The 17,318-nt window shown below is 44.1% G+C and overlaps 3 protein-coding genes across 3 annotated transcripts; 2 read left to right on the top strand and 1 right to left on the bottom strand.

Annotated features, from left to right (window-relative positions):
* Nucleotides 1-269: 269 nt before the first annotated feature.
* Nucleotides 270-5,309, bottom strand: LOC125763326 (uncharacterized). The gene is made up of 7 exons (XM_049426315.1): nucleotides 5,171-5,309; nucleotides 4,905-5,081; nucleotides 4,163-4,836; nucleotides 3,943-4,089; nucleotides 976-3,869; nucleotides 726-915; nucleotides 270-656 (listed from the first exon to the last, which is right to left on the bottom strand). The coding sequence occupies exons 1-7, from the start codon at nucleotides 5,187-5,189 to the stop codon at nucleotides 369-371; spliced, it is 4,389 nt and encodes a 1,462-aa protein (XP_049282272.1). The 5' UTR covers nucleotides 5,190-5,309; the 3' UTR covers nucleotides 270-368.
* Nucleotides 5,310-5,954: 645 nt separating this feature from the next.
* On the top strand, nucleotides 5,955-11,280 carry LOC125763328 (CD109 antigen-like). The gene is made up of 12 exons (XM_049426319.1): nucleotides 5,955-6,385; nucleotides 6,450-6,627; nucleotides 6,699-7,058; nucleotides 7,130-7,869; nucleotides 7,934-8,198; nucleotides 8,405-8,623; nucleotides 8,699-8,741; nucleotides 8,807-8,921; nucleotides 8,989-9,539; nucleotides 9,599-10,899; nucleotides 10,975-11,131; nucleotides 11,200-11,280. Exons 1-12 carry the CDS (start codon nucleotides 6,240-6,242, stop codon nucleotides 11,223-11,225), a joined length of 4,101 nt encoding a protein of 1,366 aa, XP_049282276.1. The 5' UTR covers nucleotides 5,955-6,239; the 3' UTR covers nucleotides 11,226-11,280.
* A 440-nt stretch (nucleotides 11,281-11,720) lies between these two features.
* On the top strand, nucleotides 11,721-16,987 carry LOC125763327 (CD109 antigen-like). The gene is made up of 12 exons (XM_049426316.1): nucleotides 11,721-11,829; nucleotides 12,109-12,289; nucleotides 12,357-12,719; nucleotides 12,789-13,507; nucleotides 13,574-13,835; nucleotides 13,899-14,129; nucleotides 14,194-14,236; nucleotides 14,309-14,504; nucleotides 14,570-14,868; nucleotides 14,935-16,538; nucleotides 16,600-16,753; nucleotides 16,826-16,987. The coding sequence occupies exons 1-12, from the start codon at nucleotides 11,750-11,752 to the stop codon at nucleotides 16,861-16,863; spliced, it is 4,170 nt and encodes a 1,389-aa protein (XP_049282273.1). The 5' UTR covers nucleotides 11,721-11,749; the 3' UTR covers nucleotides 16,864-16,987.
* The last annotated feature ends 331 nt before the right edge of the window (nucleotides 16,988-17,318 follow it).

Consider the following 17,318-nt stretch of genomic DNA (forward strand, 5'->3'; position numbering starts at 1 on the left):
GAAACAATGGATGGCCGTAAACTATTTAAGCAACCTATTTATTGCCGATAGCAAGCCGTGTGCCTGTTATCTGGAAGCTATTCGAGCGGACGGTGGGAGGTCTTATCACACAATGATAAGTTGATCATGAGTCTGATTGCAGGATTACGCGATAGTATAGGGTTGTCAATCAATTGTGTTTTACAGGGGCGTGACGAGTCTAAAATTGTCATTGATGGGATTTGGGCACATTGGACAGAGTCAGTCAAAGGTACATTGAAACACAAGGATGCTGAGCAAAGTCAAGAGGTGTGTTCGTTTATTGAAAATTTCGAATTAAACAGAAGCTGGTGTGCGTTGGAGCGCACCTTAGAAAGCTCGTCTAAAAATTACACATAGCACTGGCCATAGAATGTAACATTTTCCGTTTTGGGTGTTTCGATCTTCACCTGATAACCATCGTAAACCACGTAGAGCGATACGTGCGGTATGGTAAAGACGAGCGTATCGTACACATAGTAGTACTTGAACGGATAGACATCGGTGCTACCATGCTCCAGGGCGTACATCAGTTCGTTATCAACCGTGAAGGAGTACTTCGTGCCGGTAGTTTCGTACTGCTTTCCGAAGAGCGGTTGAACCACCACGCTGTGACCGTTTAGGACGAGCTTGAAGGCCTAGTAATAGGAGGGAAATAAAGTATGTTAAATCCCGTGGAGGTTATGACCAATCATCGTTCCACTTACAACACGGTTCTTTTCCAGCTTCTGCACATAAACGGCCCAGGTGTAGGAGACAGGATGATCGGAAGCGTACAGGATCCATTCGTTGAAGACCGGCTGCTTGCTGACGGTGTAGTGATAGGGAGCATATTCGTACACAGGGTTGACAACACAGCTGTCCACATAGCCGAAGGATTTCATCACCTCAAAGTACCTGAGCAAGAGAGTACGATAGCTTTAGGAACCTTTCCCACAGTACAACGGTATAACTTACTTAGTGAAGACCGTACTATCTGGTTGGAACATCCACACCCAATCGTAGCAGGGTACGTGATCGAAAGCAACCGTTTCGTAGGACGACTTTACCACAACATCCACCGTCGGGTAGGTATAGTACATCGGATACTCCACCTCTACAACGAACCGATTATCAGGCACAAAGTGGAACTGCTCAACTTCCGGATAGTAGGCTGGTCCGACGTGCTTCGCCCAGAACCAGAATGGTTTAACAAATTCTTCGTACACTGGGTAGACATGCTGGTAGTCGACGGTGTACTGGTACTTACGAACGGTGCTATACATATCGACACATTCGTACGTAACCGGTGCGGAATAGTCTTCAAACTGAGGCAAGTTGCGTGGTACGCACTGTTGGTAGAAGTACGTTGGCACACTATGGTACGACGGGACGTAGGTAAGATTCTTCTGTACATCCGACTGTACACCGATCAATTCGATCGACACCACCATATCGTCCTTGACGCATTTGTGATCGTACGAGTAACCGTGGAAGTATGAAAGCTTTCCAGTAACCGACTCCGGCACAACATTCTTTACCCAGTCGAGGCAGATGTTCATGTGCTTCTCGCCCGGGGTTTGGTGCGTTATCTGCATGTTGATCGTTTTGAAGTACGTTCCATACTCGTGCGTGTAGTACACGTTAACGTCCCAGTGGTTCACAACAACATCGGTCTTCTTGAAGATGGCCGTGAACTTGACGTATTGGCGATAGTCCGGTGTGGTCCACAGTGTGTGTGACAACGCCTCGCTGTCTACCTTGAACGTGAACTCTACCTTATCGAAGGGATACACTTTGCACGGGTTCACATACCCGACAACACCGTAACTCGTTGGTTTCGGTGGCAGCACGGTCGTGTAGAACCAGGTGAAGTATTTCGTCACAAAGTCAAACACGGTTACGTGTTCGAGCTCATGGAACAGATCCGATGTGAAGATGTCGTTCAGTGACTTGTAGTATTTGACTGTCGGTGGAACCTCCACGTCGAATACAGACAGATAGAAATGCAGTCCGGTGTACCTCGAGTGAGCTTCGTACAGTACGACATCTTTCTTCTTTGGTACCGGGACAGCCTTTACCGTTTGGTAGTGGAAACACGCCGGGCAAGAGGACGTGAGATAGTCCACTTCTGTGTCTGGTCTAGCGTAAACCTGAGTTTTGACGTGCGACTTAAAGCCGACCACATTAAACACCTCGTTGGCGTGCTTGCTCCAGACGAGCTTGAAGGAGTTCTGCTGGAAGTTAAAGATGACATCGAACACTAGCGGGACGTGGAAATCGAACGCTTGCACACGACGCGTACCTTGCCAGGTTAAGGCGAACGGATTGTACACCGATACACCGTAGTATCCGTGCATCCACATGCGGAAGAAGCTGTTGACCGTGAGCGTCACCTCGTTCTGATTGGTAGTCGATGGTACGACCACGTTGTACTTGAATTGCGACACAAGTGGCATCTTTAGTGCAACCTTAACCGGCACTCCGTCGTACGTCGGTGTGTACAGCTCGACCTCAGCCACGTTTAGCACGGTGGTAAATTGGTACTGCAATGTCTTGAGGATCGTCAGATAGGTATACGTGTAGAACTGCTTGATCGTTTCCTCGTTGAAGTATTTCGTGTACACAACCTTACCGTTAGCCATGAACGTAAATTCCACGTGCACGGGAACGTTTTCGTGGTTCTGCGTAATCGGTTCGTTGATCGTTTTCGGATCAACATTGAACAGTTTAGGCCACACAAGCGAGAGCGGATTGTGAACTCCCTCGAACTTGACATACACCGAGTAAAGATCGTACACGCGATCCATCACGTAAGGAGCGAAGCTAATGTAGAACTGGTTCACCTTGTTGTACTTCACATCGGCGATCATGTTTCCGCTAATGATGCTGCCCACTTTCTGCTCGACATCAACGTAATCGTAGAAGAAGGATTTCGTCTCGACTGCCGGATCGTAGTGAACGAACTCAGTGACGACCTGCTGCAGATAGTGGTAGAATTCAGTACCGAAGTAGACATCCGAATTGACCAAGCTTCTGATGGTGGTGATAAAGTACGAGTAGACATGAACATTCGTTTCCATCTTCATGAAGGCAACAAGCTTCGTGAAGTAGTGTACATCTTCCATCGAGACGATCACCTTGACAGCGGCCACACGCAGCTCAACAGGCCGCGTGTCATCTGTCACAACCGGGAATACGACCTCGAAGAGCGTATCGTGCTCGTGATCCATAATTTCCATCAGTGCATAAATCACATGCACCTGTAGATGACGATCGTACGCCACATCCAACACCGGTTCACCTTTAACTAGTGGCACCAACAGCTCACCAACCGAGCCCAGCTGAATGTTCTTCAAACCGTGCAACCAAACCAGCTGGTCCTCGAACGTTTTCGCTTCCTTCAGATGTTTGTAGTACACCTTAATGTACTTCTCAATTTCCGTCGAGTATTTTTCGTGCTGGAACGTCTTGTACACCATGGTACCGAACGATAGGATGGCAGCGTGAGCTACATCCGGCTTAACGTACTCGGGGAAGTTAATGAAGTCTTCGACGCTGTGCAGTAGCTCCACGGACGGTGCACGTACGTTGACACCGAGCGAGAACAGCATGCCGGATGCGACCGATTCCTTCACCTTGTGATTCTTTACCATATCCATCACGAACTGCACGGCGTACTTCGTGCCGACGGACGGGAGCACCTTGTAGAAAATGTCCACTGCCATCAGATCCTTCGGAGTGGTTGACTTCGTCAGTACAGTCCAGAACTGGGCGTAGTTCTCAACGGTGAACGGTTTCAGTGCTTCAATGATGCGCGTGATCACTAAACCGTGCTTCGTTTCGGTTTCCTGGTTCGTGATTTGATTCTCCTGTACCAAAAGATGGTGTGCCATTCATTTATAGGAGCTGAGGAGCTGAAGTTAAGAAAGCAGGGTTGCTTACCTGTAGATATTGGACAGCTTCATACAGCATCACCTGAACTTTGGGACCAACGGTAGAAATGTCTACGATCGGCGATATGGTGGCCAGGGTCGGGTAAGTTTCCTCAAAGACCGACTCGGACGTTTCATAGTGCACGTAGTGGTACATCTGGAAGGAGTAAAGTATGAAAGTAAAATTTTGTCTTTCTTTAGTAAAGCACATTCAGCATTGCTTTACGTACGGGGAATCCGGTGAATTCAAACGTCTTGCTGGCAGCAACAGTGTTCTTGAACACGACTGTCTGCTTGGTCGTGACAAATTGCTTCTGACCCTCAGCGGTGAATGGTTGCACATACTTGGTGCTTTCCGAGTATGCTTGGTAAACTTTCACACCGTCCCGGTGGAACATCACGTCATATTCTACAACCGGGAGTACGGAATTCCATGTGGTCCTGTTGTGATACACATGGAACGGTTCCACATTGGTGTACAGATCGTACGGTAGATGAGCAAACGATTCATAGTCCGGTGTCTTCATCACTTGAACTTGCTGTCCATCGGTGGAATGTACAGCGTAGGTAACGTTCACCTTTCCATAAACGGATTCTTCCGTTTCGGTAAATACGAATGGCTTGACATACTTCGTCGGGAACTTGTCCACTGGTAGCTGCATCATAGCAGCGACTCCTTTCTTCAGATTTACACTCCACAGTACGTCCGTCTTGGTGGTAAACACCTCCTGCACCAGTCCAAACTTGTCGTAAGTCACGTAGAACGGTTGGATGAACGCTTCTGCCTGCTTGGCGTACTGCGTGTAGTTCTCTGCCTTCGGTTCCACCGGTAGTGGTAGATGGCCCGTGTACAGGAACACCTTCGGATCGTCGAAGTACACGAACGTTCCGTTTCCGGAAGGATCTGTGAAATTTAACAGCCACTATATAGAGAGGCTACACTCCATCGAGGGGAATTCTTCATGTAAGTACCTGGTCGGACATGCATTTTGGCTTGCACACGATACATCGAACCGTAGTGCGGCTCAACCACACCGGTCGTCACATCCAGCTCGTACTGATACACGTACTCCTCCGGGCCAGTGCCCACGAAAACACTCTTCACGACACTACCTTGGGCCCAGCTTATAGCCGCCACAAGGGCAAAGGCTGAAAAGGATACAACATTTTACAGCTGCTCACACTACTTCACTACGCGTCCTGCCGCAGAAGATTTTTGGTTTTTGGCGGTTACTCACCTAACACTAACCACTTCATACTGTCACGAACTATAGCCACTTTTCGCTATCCGCGATCCGCTTTTCCTTTGCTCACTTTTACGTACGCCACCAAAGGACGCCAGCCAGTCAACTGCTCACGGGAATGGTGCGAGGTGCGTCTTATAAAGGCGTTCACTTATCATGGATCACGATTCCATGTTTACCTTTCCAGTGCGTTAACGCTCCTGCGCAGGTCATCGGTGTAAAATTGAACATAATAACGAAAACTGCACAGATAAGTCGGAAGTGTATCGCTGCGGTGATAATTTGTAATCATATTGGTTATGCGTTGTTATGCGAACAAAAGACGATCTTGCATCTATAAAACTGAAGTTGAACGACCCGCCGTAACATTGTTGCATGTTGGACGCGAAAGGACCAATTGCTGTCGATCATGTGGGGAACTATTACGATCGGGCGAGGTTTATTTTTGGATTTTATACAACTGAAAACAAAACTTCATAGAAATCATTTTTTCGTAACAGAATACATTTTGAATGGGATAGTTTCATAATTTACTGACTGCTTATTATTAACGTGATAATAACGGTTAGCTTGTATGCAAGTTTTGTTTCAAATGAGTTGTACCTGCGAGGTACAGTGTGCTCCATAAATATTAGTAGATTGTACCACTTTATTATTATTACGCCAAATAAACATTTTAATATATTCTCGTATATTGTATGGTGGTTTCTATTTTATGCATTATTGATTGGTGAATTATTGGTTGATTATTTAATATTTTATTCATTGTACGTAAGCTGCCCTGCGAGATTTGCTTGTAGAGCAGCGTCCACCTTGGAGTGAAGAAGTTTTGCAACTCGTGAGGCACTTTGTATGAACCGGTTCCACCCATCTCTCACAACAACAGATCATCGATGCATTTTTCTTAGAGCGCCTAACATGTATAAGCGTTAAACGATGATTAGCTTCATATTTTTTCCCAGTTTTTTCTCCCATCACATACGTTATCTGTACAGTGCAGGGATCGGTAGAACATTTCAACAAAAATAAAAAAATAAAATGCGCTAACGGTTAGACGAGCTCTATGGTTTCACTCTTTTGCACAGGCAGATCAGTTCCCATTCACAACTCGTATGGTACGGATCGTGGTTCTGTGATGGCAATGGTGCGATTATTGTTGCTAGTGGTTTCCCTCTTATGGGGATTTCCCCAAGATTGTGCAAGTCAAAGGTGAGTCAATCGGGAAGCGATAGTGAAACGGGCAGATGAATATGAATTGATTGATGTGGTTTAGGTATGCAATTATAGCTTCACGTACGGTGCGACCTCACACTATCTACGAGCTGGTAGTGACAAATTTAGCAACTAAAACGCAACAATTTCTGTGCGAAATTGTAAACTCAAAGGAGGTGGTTGTTGGTACGTCTGCGGTGGAAGTTAATCCGAATGCGCTAAAGAAGGTAGAAATATCTGTAAGTGTAATGTTCCTAACGATGTAAGTGAAAAAGTTGAAGCAGTAACTTTAATCAGTACCGTTTTGTAGCTCGAAGGTTTGGAGGATGCAAAATATAAACTGAAAATTTGGGAAAATCAAAAGCGAACCCTAATAAACGAAACCGGGCTGGATTACATCGAGAGGAGCTATTTGGTGCTATTTCAGACTGATAAGCCTTCGTACAAACCGGGCGATAGAGTACAGTTTCGTGTAATATTTCTTTTCCCAAATGCATACCCGGTTCCGGAAACTTCCCGGCCAAGCATTTTCATATCTGATCCTGACAAGTTTCGCATTAAGCAGTGGATCAATGGATCACTCACGAGTGGAGTGTTCGAGGGTAGCTTCCAGTTGGCGGAGTATACTACGCTTGGTTTGTGGACAATTAGTGCCTCACTGAATCATCAGGTTTGCTAAGCTGACGATGTTGTTAATAATTGCATTTATACTATTTTACCTTTTTTCTCCGTGTATTGCAGCTTTATAAAGAATCATTCCGCGTAGAGGAGTACATCTTGCCACTGTTCAAAATTCAGCTACAAAGTACACCGCAATCATTCTTCCAATGTGATGATCCTACCATGTCTCTCAAACTAATTGCTTCCTTTGTCAATGGTGGCTTGGTAGTGGGCAATGGCACCGTGGTCGTACGGGCCAATTACAACAATTATCCTTCGCAGACAAAGGAGGTGGAACGCAAGGAGTTTACCATTAATGGAACGGCTATTGTGAACTTTCCAACTGCTGTCGTTGCCAATGACTGCGAGGAAGAGCGAAACGTTTGGTTCGATGTAGAAGTTACCGAGAGTAGCACAGGGGTAAGCTATAATACCACCACCTTATTGACGATACAGACTACTGGAGGTGTTATGATGGAAGTATTAGATGAAAATGATGGTTTCTATCCGGGTTTGCCGATGCGACTCAAAGTACTCGTGACAGGGTTTGATAAGAAGCCGCTGGCAGATCAAAATGTTACAATAGAGTACGAAGTGTTGGAGGAAGATGACACTAGCACGGAGGAAGCGTTTGCCAAGAACCAAACACTGCAGACCAATAGCAATGGGATCGTTTACCTCAAAATTCATACCACATCGAAAACGACTACAGTAAACGCGAAAGGCATCTACAAAAATAAAACTTTCCCATTAGTCTATGCTTATCCGATGTACGATGCTGTGGATCACGAATATCTTGTGGTACAATCAGTTAAAGCATAGTAAGTTAATATACGGATAATCGTCGTTTAAGCAGCAATTTAACTGAGTGTGTTTTAATTCTAGCCATAAAATCGAAGAAAACATCACTGTGGATCTGTACTGCAATGTAAAAGTAAAAAAATATTACTATATTGGCTACTGTAGTGGAAGAGTGTGTGCAAGCGGTGTTAAGGAAACGCTCCACGCGGTCAACGATCATCAGTTTACGTTCATCGCGCAACCTAGAATGAAGCCGCAGATGAAGCTTTTGGTATTTACTGTCAAAGAGGATGGAGCCATATTAAGTTCTTCAATCGTTATACGAATATCAGCAACTGATAATCCTGTAGTAAGTAATTATATCAGACATCAACACTAATCACATTTTGTTCCTAGCAGTTCACTCAGTCTCAGTGTGATGCTCCCTTAGTTTTCTATTTCTTAAGTGTAACCGATAATCGGATGGAAGACACGATCGACTAATCTAAATATATGTAGTGTTATTCTAAATTATTTCTATCAGAAATAAGTCGACATTGAATCGTATATTTCCAGCTCAATATTACGAGAACTTCAACGGGATCCAATACCAACGAACACAAATTCAGCATTATTGCGGAAAGGGATGCTTTTGTTGGTATGTTGGGTGTTGACGAGCGTGTTTTGCAAAGAGCAACCGTAAACAACGACATTTCGAAACATAAGCTGGAAATGGCGATGCGTGCACTAGAAGACGCATCCCATGAAATGTGGACGCCTTATGACAGCTTTGCAGTAAGTATCGACACTATAGTTAACACTTATTAAACTGGCCTTTAATAAGCTATTTTTGTGTGATTAATCGAACAGAGCGTTGGAGTACTGTTGCTAACGGATGGATATCTTCCCGATGGTAGAGTGGATATAAATAATTGATATATTTGTTGAAGGACTTTTCAATGAATTTAATTTTTTCAGTTGGCTACGTCCCACATATAGTTGATGAGTTTGCACGTGCTGGAAAAAATTACGATTCTAGAACGCGGGAAGACCTTCCGGAAACATGGATCTGGGAATCAGTGAAAGCACCATAGTAAAGCTCTTGAAAAGTGAGCTGGTTGATAAGGGATCTAATGCAAATTTATTCCTGTCTTGTTTAGCGGCCATGCATCAATCGTGAAATCACTTCCGGATACTATAACTACCTGGGAGGTGAGCGGATTTTCAGTCGGTCCAGTTCATGGATTACAAATTTTAAAGAAACCTCTGAAAGTAAAAACGACGAGAGAAATCTTCGTTCAGCTTTACATGCCTTCATCAATGAAACGTTTGGAGGAAATTACGGCCCATTGTCTTGTACATAACTATGGTGAAGCTAAAACTGTATTGTTGGAGGTGCTTCCAATGTGGCACACACACACTACACTGTTCCTTGCGAAAGGCGCAACGGAGAATGTTCGTGTCAAACTCAAATCTTCCAACGTCGGTAAACTAACTGTAAAAGTAATTCTGAAGCATACAAACCGAAAAGTAATAGACACGTTGAAACAAACAATTCTTGTTCGACCGGAAGGTTTAATGAAAACTGTGGAAGATGTGCGTTTGTTAGATTTCACCCAACAAACCAAACTAAAGAATTTCAATTTATCGATATCAGGAATCCAAGGAGCAGGACATAAAAGTTATGAAGAGGTTACTCTTTCGGTGATTGGTAAGATGAAGAAAATTAGATGTATCAGCTTGAATAATGATGGTTGGGTTTCTTTACAGGAACGTTTCTTAATTTAAATGCATTCGATTTGGAGCAGATGGCTAGATCCTCCCATGGCAATGGAGAGGAGAACTTGCTGTTCCTGCAAATTACAATGGCTGTTTACGATTACTTACAAAAGACAAACAGTTCGCACCCGGGAACTGAGGAGAAACTTCTTTCCTACATGGAAGTAGCTTACCAGCAACTGTTGAGATATCGTTTAGCTGACGGTTCCTTCAGTATGTTTGGCAGTTTATACGAGTGTGGAGGTATCTGGTTCACGGCCAGTACAGTAGAATCACTTCAAAAGCTATCCAACTACATGAACATAGAAAAATCTCTCTTTGTTGAGGCTTTGGATTGGCTCAAGTTGCAGCATAACGAAGATGGAAGTTTCAATGAAAGCTGCACGATCGCACATCCACACATTCAGCGTACGGGAGGAAAGGAACTTTCGCTTGCCAGTAGCGTTTTGTTTGCTTTCGTTGGAAGCGATCAGATAGGTCATTATACGCACCTCGTAAACAAAACATTATCGCTGCTACTGAGTTCTAACATCACAGATGTTTACCTAATGGCAAAAACGACCTATTTGCTTACACTTCTCGATCATCCTGATGCCTCAAAAATGCTTAAAACACTCAACAAGGAAGCCGTGACGGATGGGAAGTATCGCTACTGGAGCGTTCCTAAAAGCGACCCAACATCATCGACAAACTTTAGAGATCAGGAAACAACTGCTTATGCTCTTCTGGCGAATATGCGGCAAAATAACAGCATTCACTTGGATGTGATAAAAGTAGCCCAATGGCTTCAAAAGCATTGTTTTGCAGGAGATCATTATGTATCATCGCTAGAGAGGGTCATTGCTTTAGAAGCACTCGGTACAGTGGCTTCTCGTATACAAAAAACCGTGCCCAAAATGTACCTACAAGTCGAAAGGGGAAGTGTTAAATTTGAAGTTAACTCAACAAACCAGCAACTGTTGCAAACGGCCACCCTTAAGAGTCACATCCGCAGTTTGCGCATGACTGCTAATGGAATTGGGTTGGTTTTAATAAAACTATCCTACCGATACAGTCTGTCCAATACCAATCTCAGCACTGGGAAATCGACAAATCCATCTACAAATCGTGAGCTAATCGATGTACATATAAGGAAGAAAGCAGTGGCAAATTATGTATTCGAAATGGAGTTGTGCCTTACTTTGACCCGGCCGCTGCATGCCTACCAATCTTATCTTTGGAAAGCTGCTTTTAATCTCCCAACAGGATATGAAATGAGTGAACAGCAGAAGCGTTACGATAATACTATCATGGTAAGCATACTCATTGTCGAACGGAATTAAAACACACCCCCGAATGACTGACGAGGTTCAATTTCTTCCGTTTAGAGCTCGATCCTGCTGGAGAATAAATCTCACCTGGAACTCGTATACGGCCTATGGTATACAACGTGGGTTTGCGAAACAATTTTTGCTATACAACCCCGTTTGTGGTATGCAAACGATGCACGTGGATTAATATCTATCTCCTCGTTCGATACAAAAGGTATGTAAGTTGTCTGGAACCGTAAGAAATGATTATGAAATAACATTTTGTTTTCCTCTTCTTCACAGATGTACTATATGTTTATCAATTTTGATGAAAATTAAACTTTGAGTGTGTCTTTTAAATTAAAGTTTAACTATCATAAACTATCCCTACCAGCTTAATCCATGTTTGAAATGAGAAATGCGACCCCGTTATAGTGCGCTGGGTTTTCCTAGTGCTTGTATACAACACAATGAAGCGTGTATGTTCAAGGTCAGGTTTTGTTTACATCGCTGTACCGGCATGTGAGTGACCCAACGCACTCGCGAGAGAAAAATGGATCAACACGATTGCGCATAAACGCTCATGAACTTCTCATGCCACACACCGATAGGATTGTATGTTTTGATTATGTGAACGCGAAACCGTTGCCACCAACATTCCTATGCGGCTCGTGTACTCACACACCACAGTAGGGCCGGAACTCAGTACGATAATAAATAAAAGCAAACCGGTAACATCTCGCGGCTCATTTGTGCGTTTGTTGTGCGACGTAAAACACAAAGTGACCTTACCGTACATTGCAGCCTGCATTAAGATTTTGTTTGTCCGAAGAAATTTATTCCAGTTCTAGTAATGTTTTCTAAGGGAGGTAGAATGCCTTTTGGAGGTGAACCGAAGCGTAATGTGCCTGATCCGAAAGACCATAAAGATGGGTAAGTTTGTGTAATTTCTTGTGGCAGTAACAATCGGAATAGCTCAAGCAATTTTGGCTTTGGTGATGTCAGCGTCACCGCTACGTATGGGACGGGTGTATTTTTACGCATGAGTCATCATTAACAGTGGCAACAATTTTTGGATTGGATTTTATTTGTTTTAGCATGTTTTGTAAAGCAAAACGGTGTCCATCTGTTCGGCAGAATGGAGCGAGCTGTTTCGCATGATCTATTTTCAAACGCAATTAGTAACGCTATGTTTATTCCATCTTTGCACAGTCACTACTCAATCATTGGTGCCAGAATTATACGCCCAAACTCTGTTTATCGTGCACTGGTATCAACGTTTGATGCCAAATCGGCGATTGCATTCCGTATATCGATCGTGGCAAAAGAGAAAATTATCAAATCCGAAGAGATCACCCTGAATGGTAGTGAGTCACGTTTGCTAAGCTTTACGGTGAGTATGTGTAACACACCAGGTGTTAAACTGAACAGGGACGAATAAGATCTTTTTTCACTTCCAGATCGACAGCATTCCCGAGGATGAGTACGAGCTGGTTGCGGAAGGTCTTTCCGGTTTGGTGTTTAAAACAAAAACAGGCTTAGATTTTGATAACAAATTCTGCTCGGTATTGATACAGACCGATAAGTCTGTGTACAAACCGGGCGATACGGTCCGATATCGTGTGTTGGTGTTGGATCGCTACATGAAGCCGCTACCGGGAAATGCTACCATGATGGTTTACATTCGTGACGGCAAGGGCAATCGAATCAAACAGTGGAATAACGCTTCGCTTGGAGAGTGTGGTGTCTTTCAATCGGAACTCACGCTGTCCACCGAACCGGTGCTTGGTGAGTGGGACATCAACGTGGATGTGCTTGGACTGGTGAGTGACACTGAATTGGCGACTCTTAGTGGTGATCTTTTGTTGATATAATGATTGCTTTAATTGTAGAAAGCATTTAAATCGTTCGATGTGGACGAGTACGTACTGCCGACGTACGAGGTAACGGTAGAGTCCCCCGGTTATACGTTCCTGGATGATGACGTACTCAAGGTAGTGGTAAACTCTAAGTATACCTACGGAAAACCGGTAGTTGGCGAGTTAACATTATCCGTCAAGCTAGGCACGTCAATGTGCTTCAGTCGTGGGCCAAACGTTACCAACATCTGTCAGAAGGTGGTACCGATTGATGGCAAGACGGTAGTGGAGTTTAATCTGAAGGAAATCCTGCTGAACAAAGTATACATTCGGGAGCTTGAGATCGTGGGGGAAGTATGCGAAACTCTTACTGGTCGCATCCAGAAAGGGTCCACTAATGTGACTTTGCACGATGATCGCTACAAAGTTCGAATGATCGAAGAATCGCAATATTTCCCGGGTCTACCATACGCTGCTTGGATACAGGTGACCAATCTCGATGGTAGCCCAGTGCAAGAAGGAACGAACGATGTTGAGATATCGCTGCGCAACTACAACACGGATCTGTTCAAGGAAGTCACAACGCTTGATGATAAAGGAATGGCAAAGCTAAATGCAAAGTTAGACGAACTGGACTTTGACTATCTCAGCGTGGCGGTTAAATATCGAGGAAAAGATTATCACGTCCAAGGTATCACGAAGCTCCGATCGGACGAAGAAGCATTTATGAGGACACTGCCGTTAGAGAAAAAGTAAGTGAGAGTCAACAGTTCATGTTCTTCGTAAGAGAGTGTTATGTTTTCCTCTTCCTGTTTCAGAACAATGCCAGGAAAAGAGTTAAAGTTTGATGTGGCATGTACGAAACCGTTGCAGTTTGTGGCTTATACATTACTAGCGCGAGGAGAGCTATTGGTAGGAGGCGCTGTAGAAGGTTCAGATAACAAAACAATCAGTATTACTATACCATCCACTTACTGCATGGTGCCACGTGCTAAGCTGTTAGTACACTACATCTCTACTGCAGGCTACATTGTTAGCAGCTATGCGAAAGTCAAATTTGAAAAGTTGTTTGAAAATAAGGTAAGAGGCGAAGAGATAATTTCTCTTGGAAGATGATAAAGATATTATTGCTTTTCATTTCAGATTCATCTTAATCTCTCCAAGGAGGAGCTAAAGCCAGGAGAACCATTAGACATCGACGTACAGACGGAGGAAGGGTCTTTCGTCGGTTTGCTAGCCGTAGATCAGAGCGTTCTACTGCTAAAGTCTGGCAACGATATAAGTAGTGAGCAGATCGAGCAGGAGCTGGAAAAGTATGAATCAGCTCAAAACTGTCACGGATTTTGGGATGGCAGCAATACGTCCGATTGTCAGGTACTGTACTCAAGTGCATGTTCAGAGTTAGTGTCCTAACAAGTGGTTTTATTTTCATTTGCAGGCCGTTGGAGCGGTGTTGCTTTCCAACAGGTTTATTCCACAAGGTAAGTTTAGTTGATGTTCGTAATTATACCGAATCACTTATCATAATTATCTTTTCTGATTGTTTGTCAAAGAAATGTACCCACAAGGTCGGATGTTTGCATGCAGTGCTTCTTTTGGTATGGCAGGTGGATTTGGGGCTGCGCCAATGATGCTGAGGTCTGCCAAAATGGCCGTAATGGAATCGGACACTTTCGTCGAACCAGCCCAAGAACCGACTGTTCGTGCAAACTTTCCCGAAACATGGATTTGGGAGAGTATTGTCAATTGGTAGGTAGGAACTCATACTTATACTCATGAAACACTAATCGAATGGTTTTCTTCTTCCATTGCAGCAAAGACGTGCAGAGTATTCGAAAAATCGTACCAGACACGATAACGTCTTGGATCATTACTGGATTTTCACTCAGCAACAGCCATGGTCTTGGATTAATGGACGCTCCCTCGAAAGTAAACGTATTTATGCCATTTTTCCTTTCGATTGATCTGCCGTACTCAGTAAAGCTGGGTGAAACCGTACGCATACCTGTGATCGTGTTTAACTACATGGATGAGGATCAACAGGCAGATGTCGTCTTCTTCAACAATGATGGTGAATTTGAATTTATATCTGATGAAGCTGGTGATCATAAAGGTAGGCATCGATTGTATGATTGCTGAAGTTAAGAACAACCATAATACAGGAAAAATCTATTCACAGAAATAAATCGTCAGGAAAAGCTGTCAGTATCGCGTGGAAGTGGCAAAACGCTCACATTCATGATCAAACCAACCAAGGTGGGACATATAACGCTGAAGATTACTGCCAAGTGTGCACTGGCAGGGGATGGCATCGAAAGGCAATTGCTCGTTGAACCGGAAGGTTTACCGCAGTACGTTAACAAGGCACTACTGGTTGATTTACGCTCAGCGAAAGACACCCGCCAGACCTTTGAAGTAGAGGTACCGGAGGATGCAGTGCCCGATTCGACAAAAGTGGAAGTATCCGTAATAGGTGACGTGTTGGGATCGTCGATAGAAAATCTGGACTCATTGATACGAATGCCGTTCGGATGTGGTGAGCAGAATATGCTCAACTTTGTCCCATGTATCGTTGTGCTGGATTATCTGAAGGCTTGCCGGCGACTGACGGTGGAGATTGAAAGCAAGGCAAAGAAATGTATGGAGGTAGGCTACCAGCGCGAGCTGACCTACAAGCATCAGGACGGATCGTTCAGTGCGTTTGGTGAGAGTGATAAGAGCGGTAGCACCTGGCTGACTGCCTTCGTGGCTAAATCGTTCCAGCAGGCAGCCCATCACATCACCATTGAAGAGGACGTTATTGATAAGGCGCTCAGTTGGCTTAGCAAGGTACAGTCATCTGACGGAGCATTCGCCGAAGTTGGATCGATTTGCCACAAGGATATGCAAGGCGGTGCTGGATCGGGAATAGCATTAACCGCGTACACCGTGGTTGCATTCCTGGAGAATGCAAAACTTGCGGAGAAATTTAAATCGACTGTTGATAAAGCACTGACGTACATAAAGGATCACATCAGCGAGCTTGATGATGTGTATGCTCATGCGTTGGCGGCATACGCTCTACAAATTGCTAAACATCCCCTCAAAGATGAGGTATTTGCTAGTCTGCAGTCAAAGGCAAATAAGGAAGGCGATATGCAATGGTGGACTAAAGCTCTCCCGGAAAAAAATAACAGTGATTGCTGCTGGTATCGTCCTTGCTCGGTGAACGTGGAGATGAGTGCCTACGGTCTGTTGGCAACACTGGAAACATCCACCGGTTTGGAAGGCTTACCCATTATGAAGTGGCTGGTTTCGCAGCGCAACGATAAGGGTGGCTTTGAATCGACTCAAGATACGGTCGTTGGATTGCAGGCACTTTCTAAGATAGCCGCCCAATTATCCTCCTCCGAAGCGGACGTGTCAATTAAGGTGATGTTGCCGAGTGGCCAGGAGAAGCTTCTATCGGTGAACCGGGATAATTTACTGGTGCTGCAAAAGCATGAACTTGCGGCAAACACCAGAAAGGTAGACATGTTGGCTACTGGTACGGGTTGCTCGTTGTTCCAGCTGTCGTACAAGTACAACATCAAGGATACTGACAACAGTCCTCGATTTACGCTGACACCGGAAGCTACGAAGGGATCAATCAAGAGCTGTATTGATTTGTCCGTTTCTACCAGCTTTATACCGAAGGACGATCAGGCAGTTTCAAACATGGCCGTTATGGAGGTGGATATGCCGAGTGGATTCATCGTTGAGAGCGATGCCTTGAAGCAACTAAAGGAGCATGAATTGGTTAAAGTAGGATTAAATAGCTTGAATTATGATATATTGATAATGACCGGGTATATTGTTCTTTCAGAAAGTGGAAACTAAACGAGGCAATACGACGGTAGTGCTGTATTTTGACAATGTCGGTGCGGACATCATAAAGCTAAGCATGTCCGCGTTCCAGAAGCACGAGGTGGAAAACGCAAAACCGGCAAATGTGATCATATATGACTATTACGACAATAGTAAGTGTATATTTCATCAGTATAATGTGGTCTATGAAAGCAATTTCTAAAATGTTTCCAACTTCCTTACAGCCCGCTGCGCTCGATCGTTCTACGAAGTGGCTGTTTAATTACCCAGAAGCACTATTTCACATTAAAAAGCCAGAATGCGGATCCCTTTCAAAGGCGTTGCAAACTGTAGTATAGTTTTAAAAAACAAACGCACAATAAAAGCACGCATATTATAAATGCAAACATTGTCTTTCATTCCGATTGTAAATGACTCAAACAATAATCAAACAATGATGCAAAACGAAAGCGAGTGAATTTCCTGTTAAACAGCAGTTAAAAAACGGCTCGATCGCGAACAAACAGCACTCATGTTTACCCATTCTGTTCTCAGAATTACGTACTTAAACGTCATGATTACGATGGGGGGAGGAGGATTGTGGGGTGAGAAAAATTTTCATTCGACCCAGCTTGGGTTTTCCCGCTTGGTGTACGTACATGTTCACAAAGCCGTGGATTGATTGCACTCGAACACATCATAAATCCCCGGCGTCATGGCAGATGCTGATAATTTTGG

The sequence above is a fragment of the Anopheles funestus genome, chromosome 2RL, assembly GCF_943734845.2.
Source record: "Anopheles funestus chromosome 2RL, idAnoFuneDA-416_04, whole genome shotgun sequence".
Taxonomy (NCBI): Eukaryota; Metazoa; Arthropoda; class Insecta; order Diptera; family Culicidae; genus Anopheles; species Anopheles funestus.

Bases quoted from the DNA above. Each gene is read 5' to 3' on its own strand.
- LOC125763326 (XM_049426315.1), bottom strand. The intron at 916-975 runs GTAAGTTATACC...TCTCTTGCTCAG, and splicing joins GATAGTACGGTCTTCACTAA to GTACTTTGAGGTGATGAAAT. The intron at 657-725 runs GTAAGTGGAACG...TCCTATTACTAG, and splicing joins AGCTGGAAAAGAACCGTGTT to GCCTTCAAGCTCGTCCTAAA.
- LOC125763328 (XM_049426319.1), top strand. From the start codon at position 6,240: ATGGTTTCACTCTTTTGCACAGGCAGATCAGTTCCCATTCACAACTCG. The intron at 9,540-9,598 runs GTAAGATGAAGA...GTTTCTTTACAG, and splicing joins GGTTACTCTTTCGGTGATTG to GAACGTTTCTTAATTTAAAT. The intron at 10,900-10,974 runs GTAAGCATACTC...TCTTCCGTTTAG, and splicing joins GTTACGATAATACTATCATG to AGCTCGATCCTGCTGGAGAA.
- LOC125763327 (XM_049426316.1), top strand. From the start codon at position 11,750: ATGTTTTCTAAGGGAGGTAGAATGCCTTTTGGAGGTGAACCGAAGCGT. The intron at 12,290-12,356 runs GTGAGTATGTGT...TTTCACTTCCAG, and splicing joins CACGTTTGCTAAGCTTTACG to ATCGACAGCATTCCCGAGGA. The intron at 16,754-16,825 runs GTAAGTGTATAT...ACTTCCTTACAG, and splicing joins ATATGACTATTACGACAATA to CCCGCTGCGCTCGATCGTTC.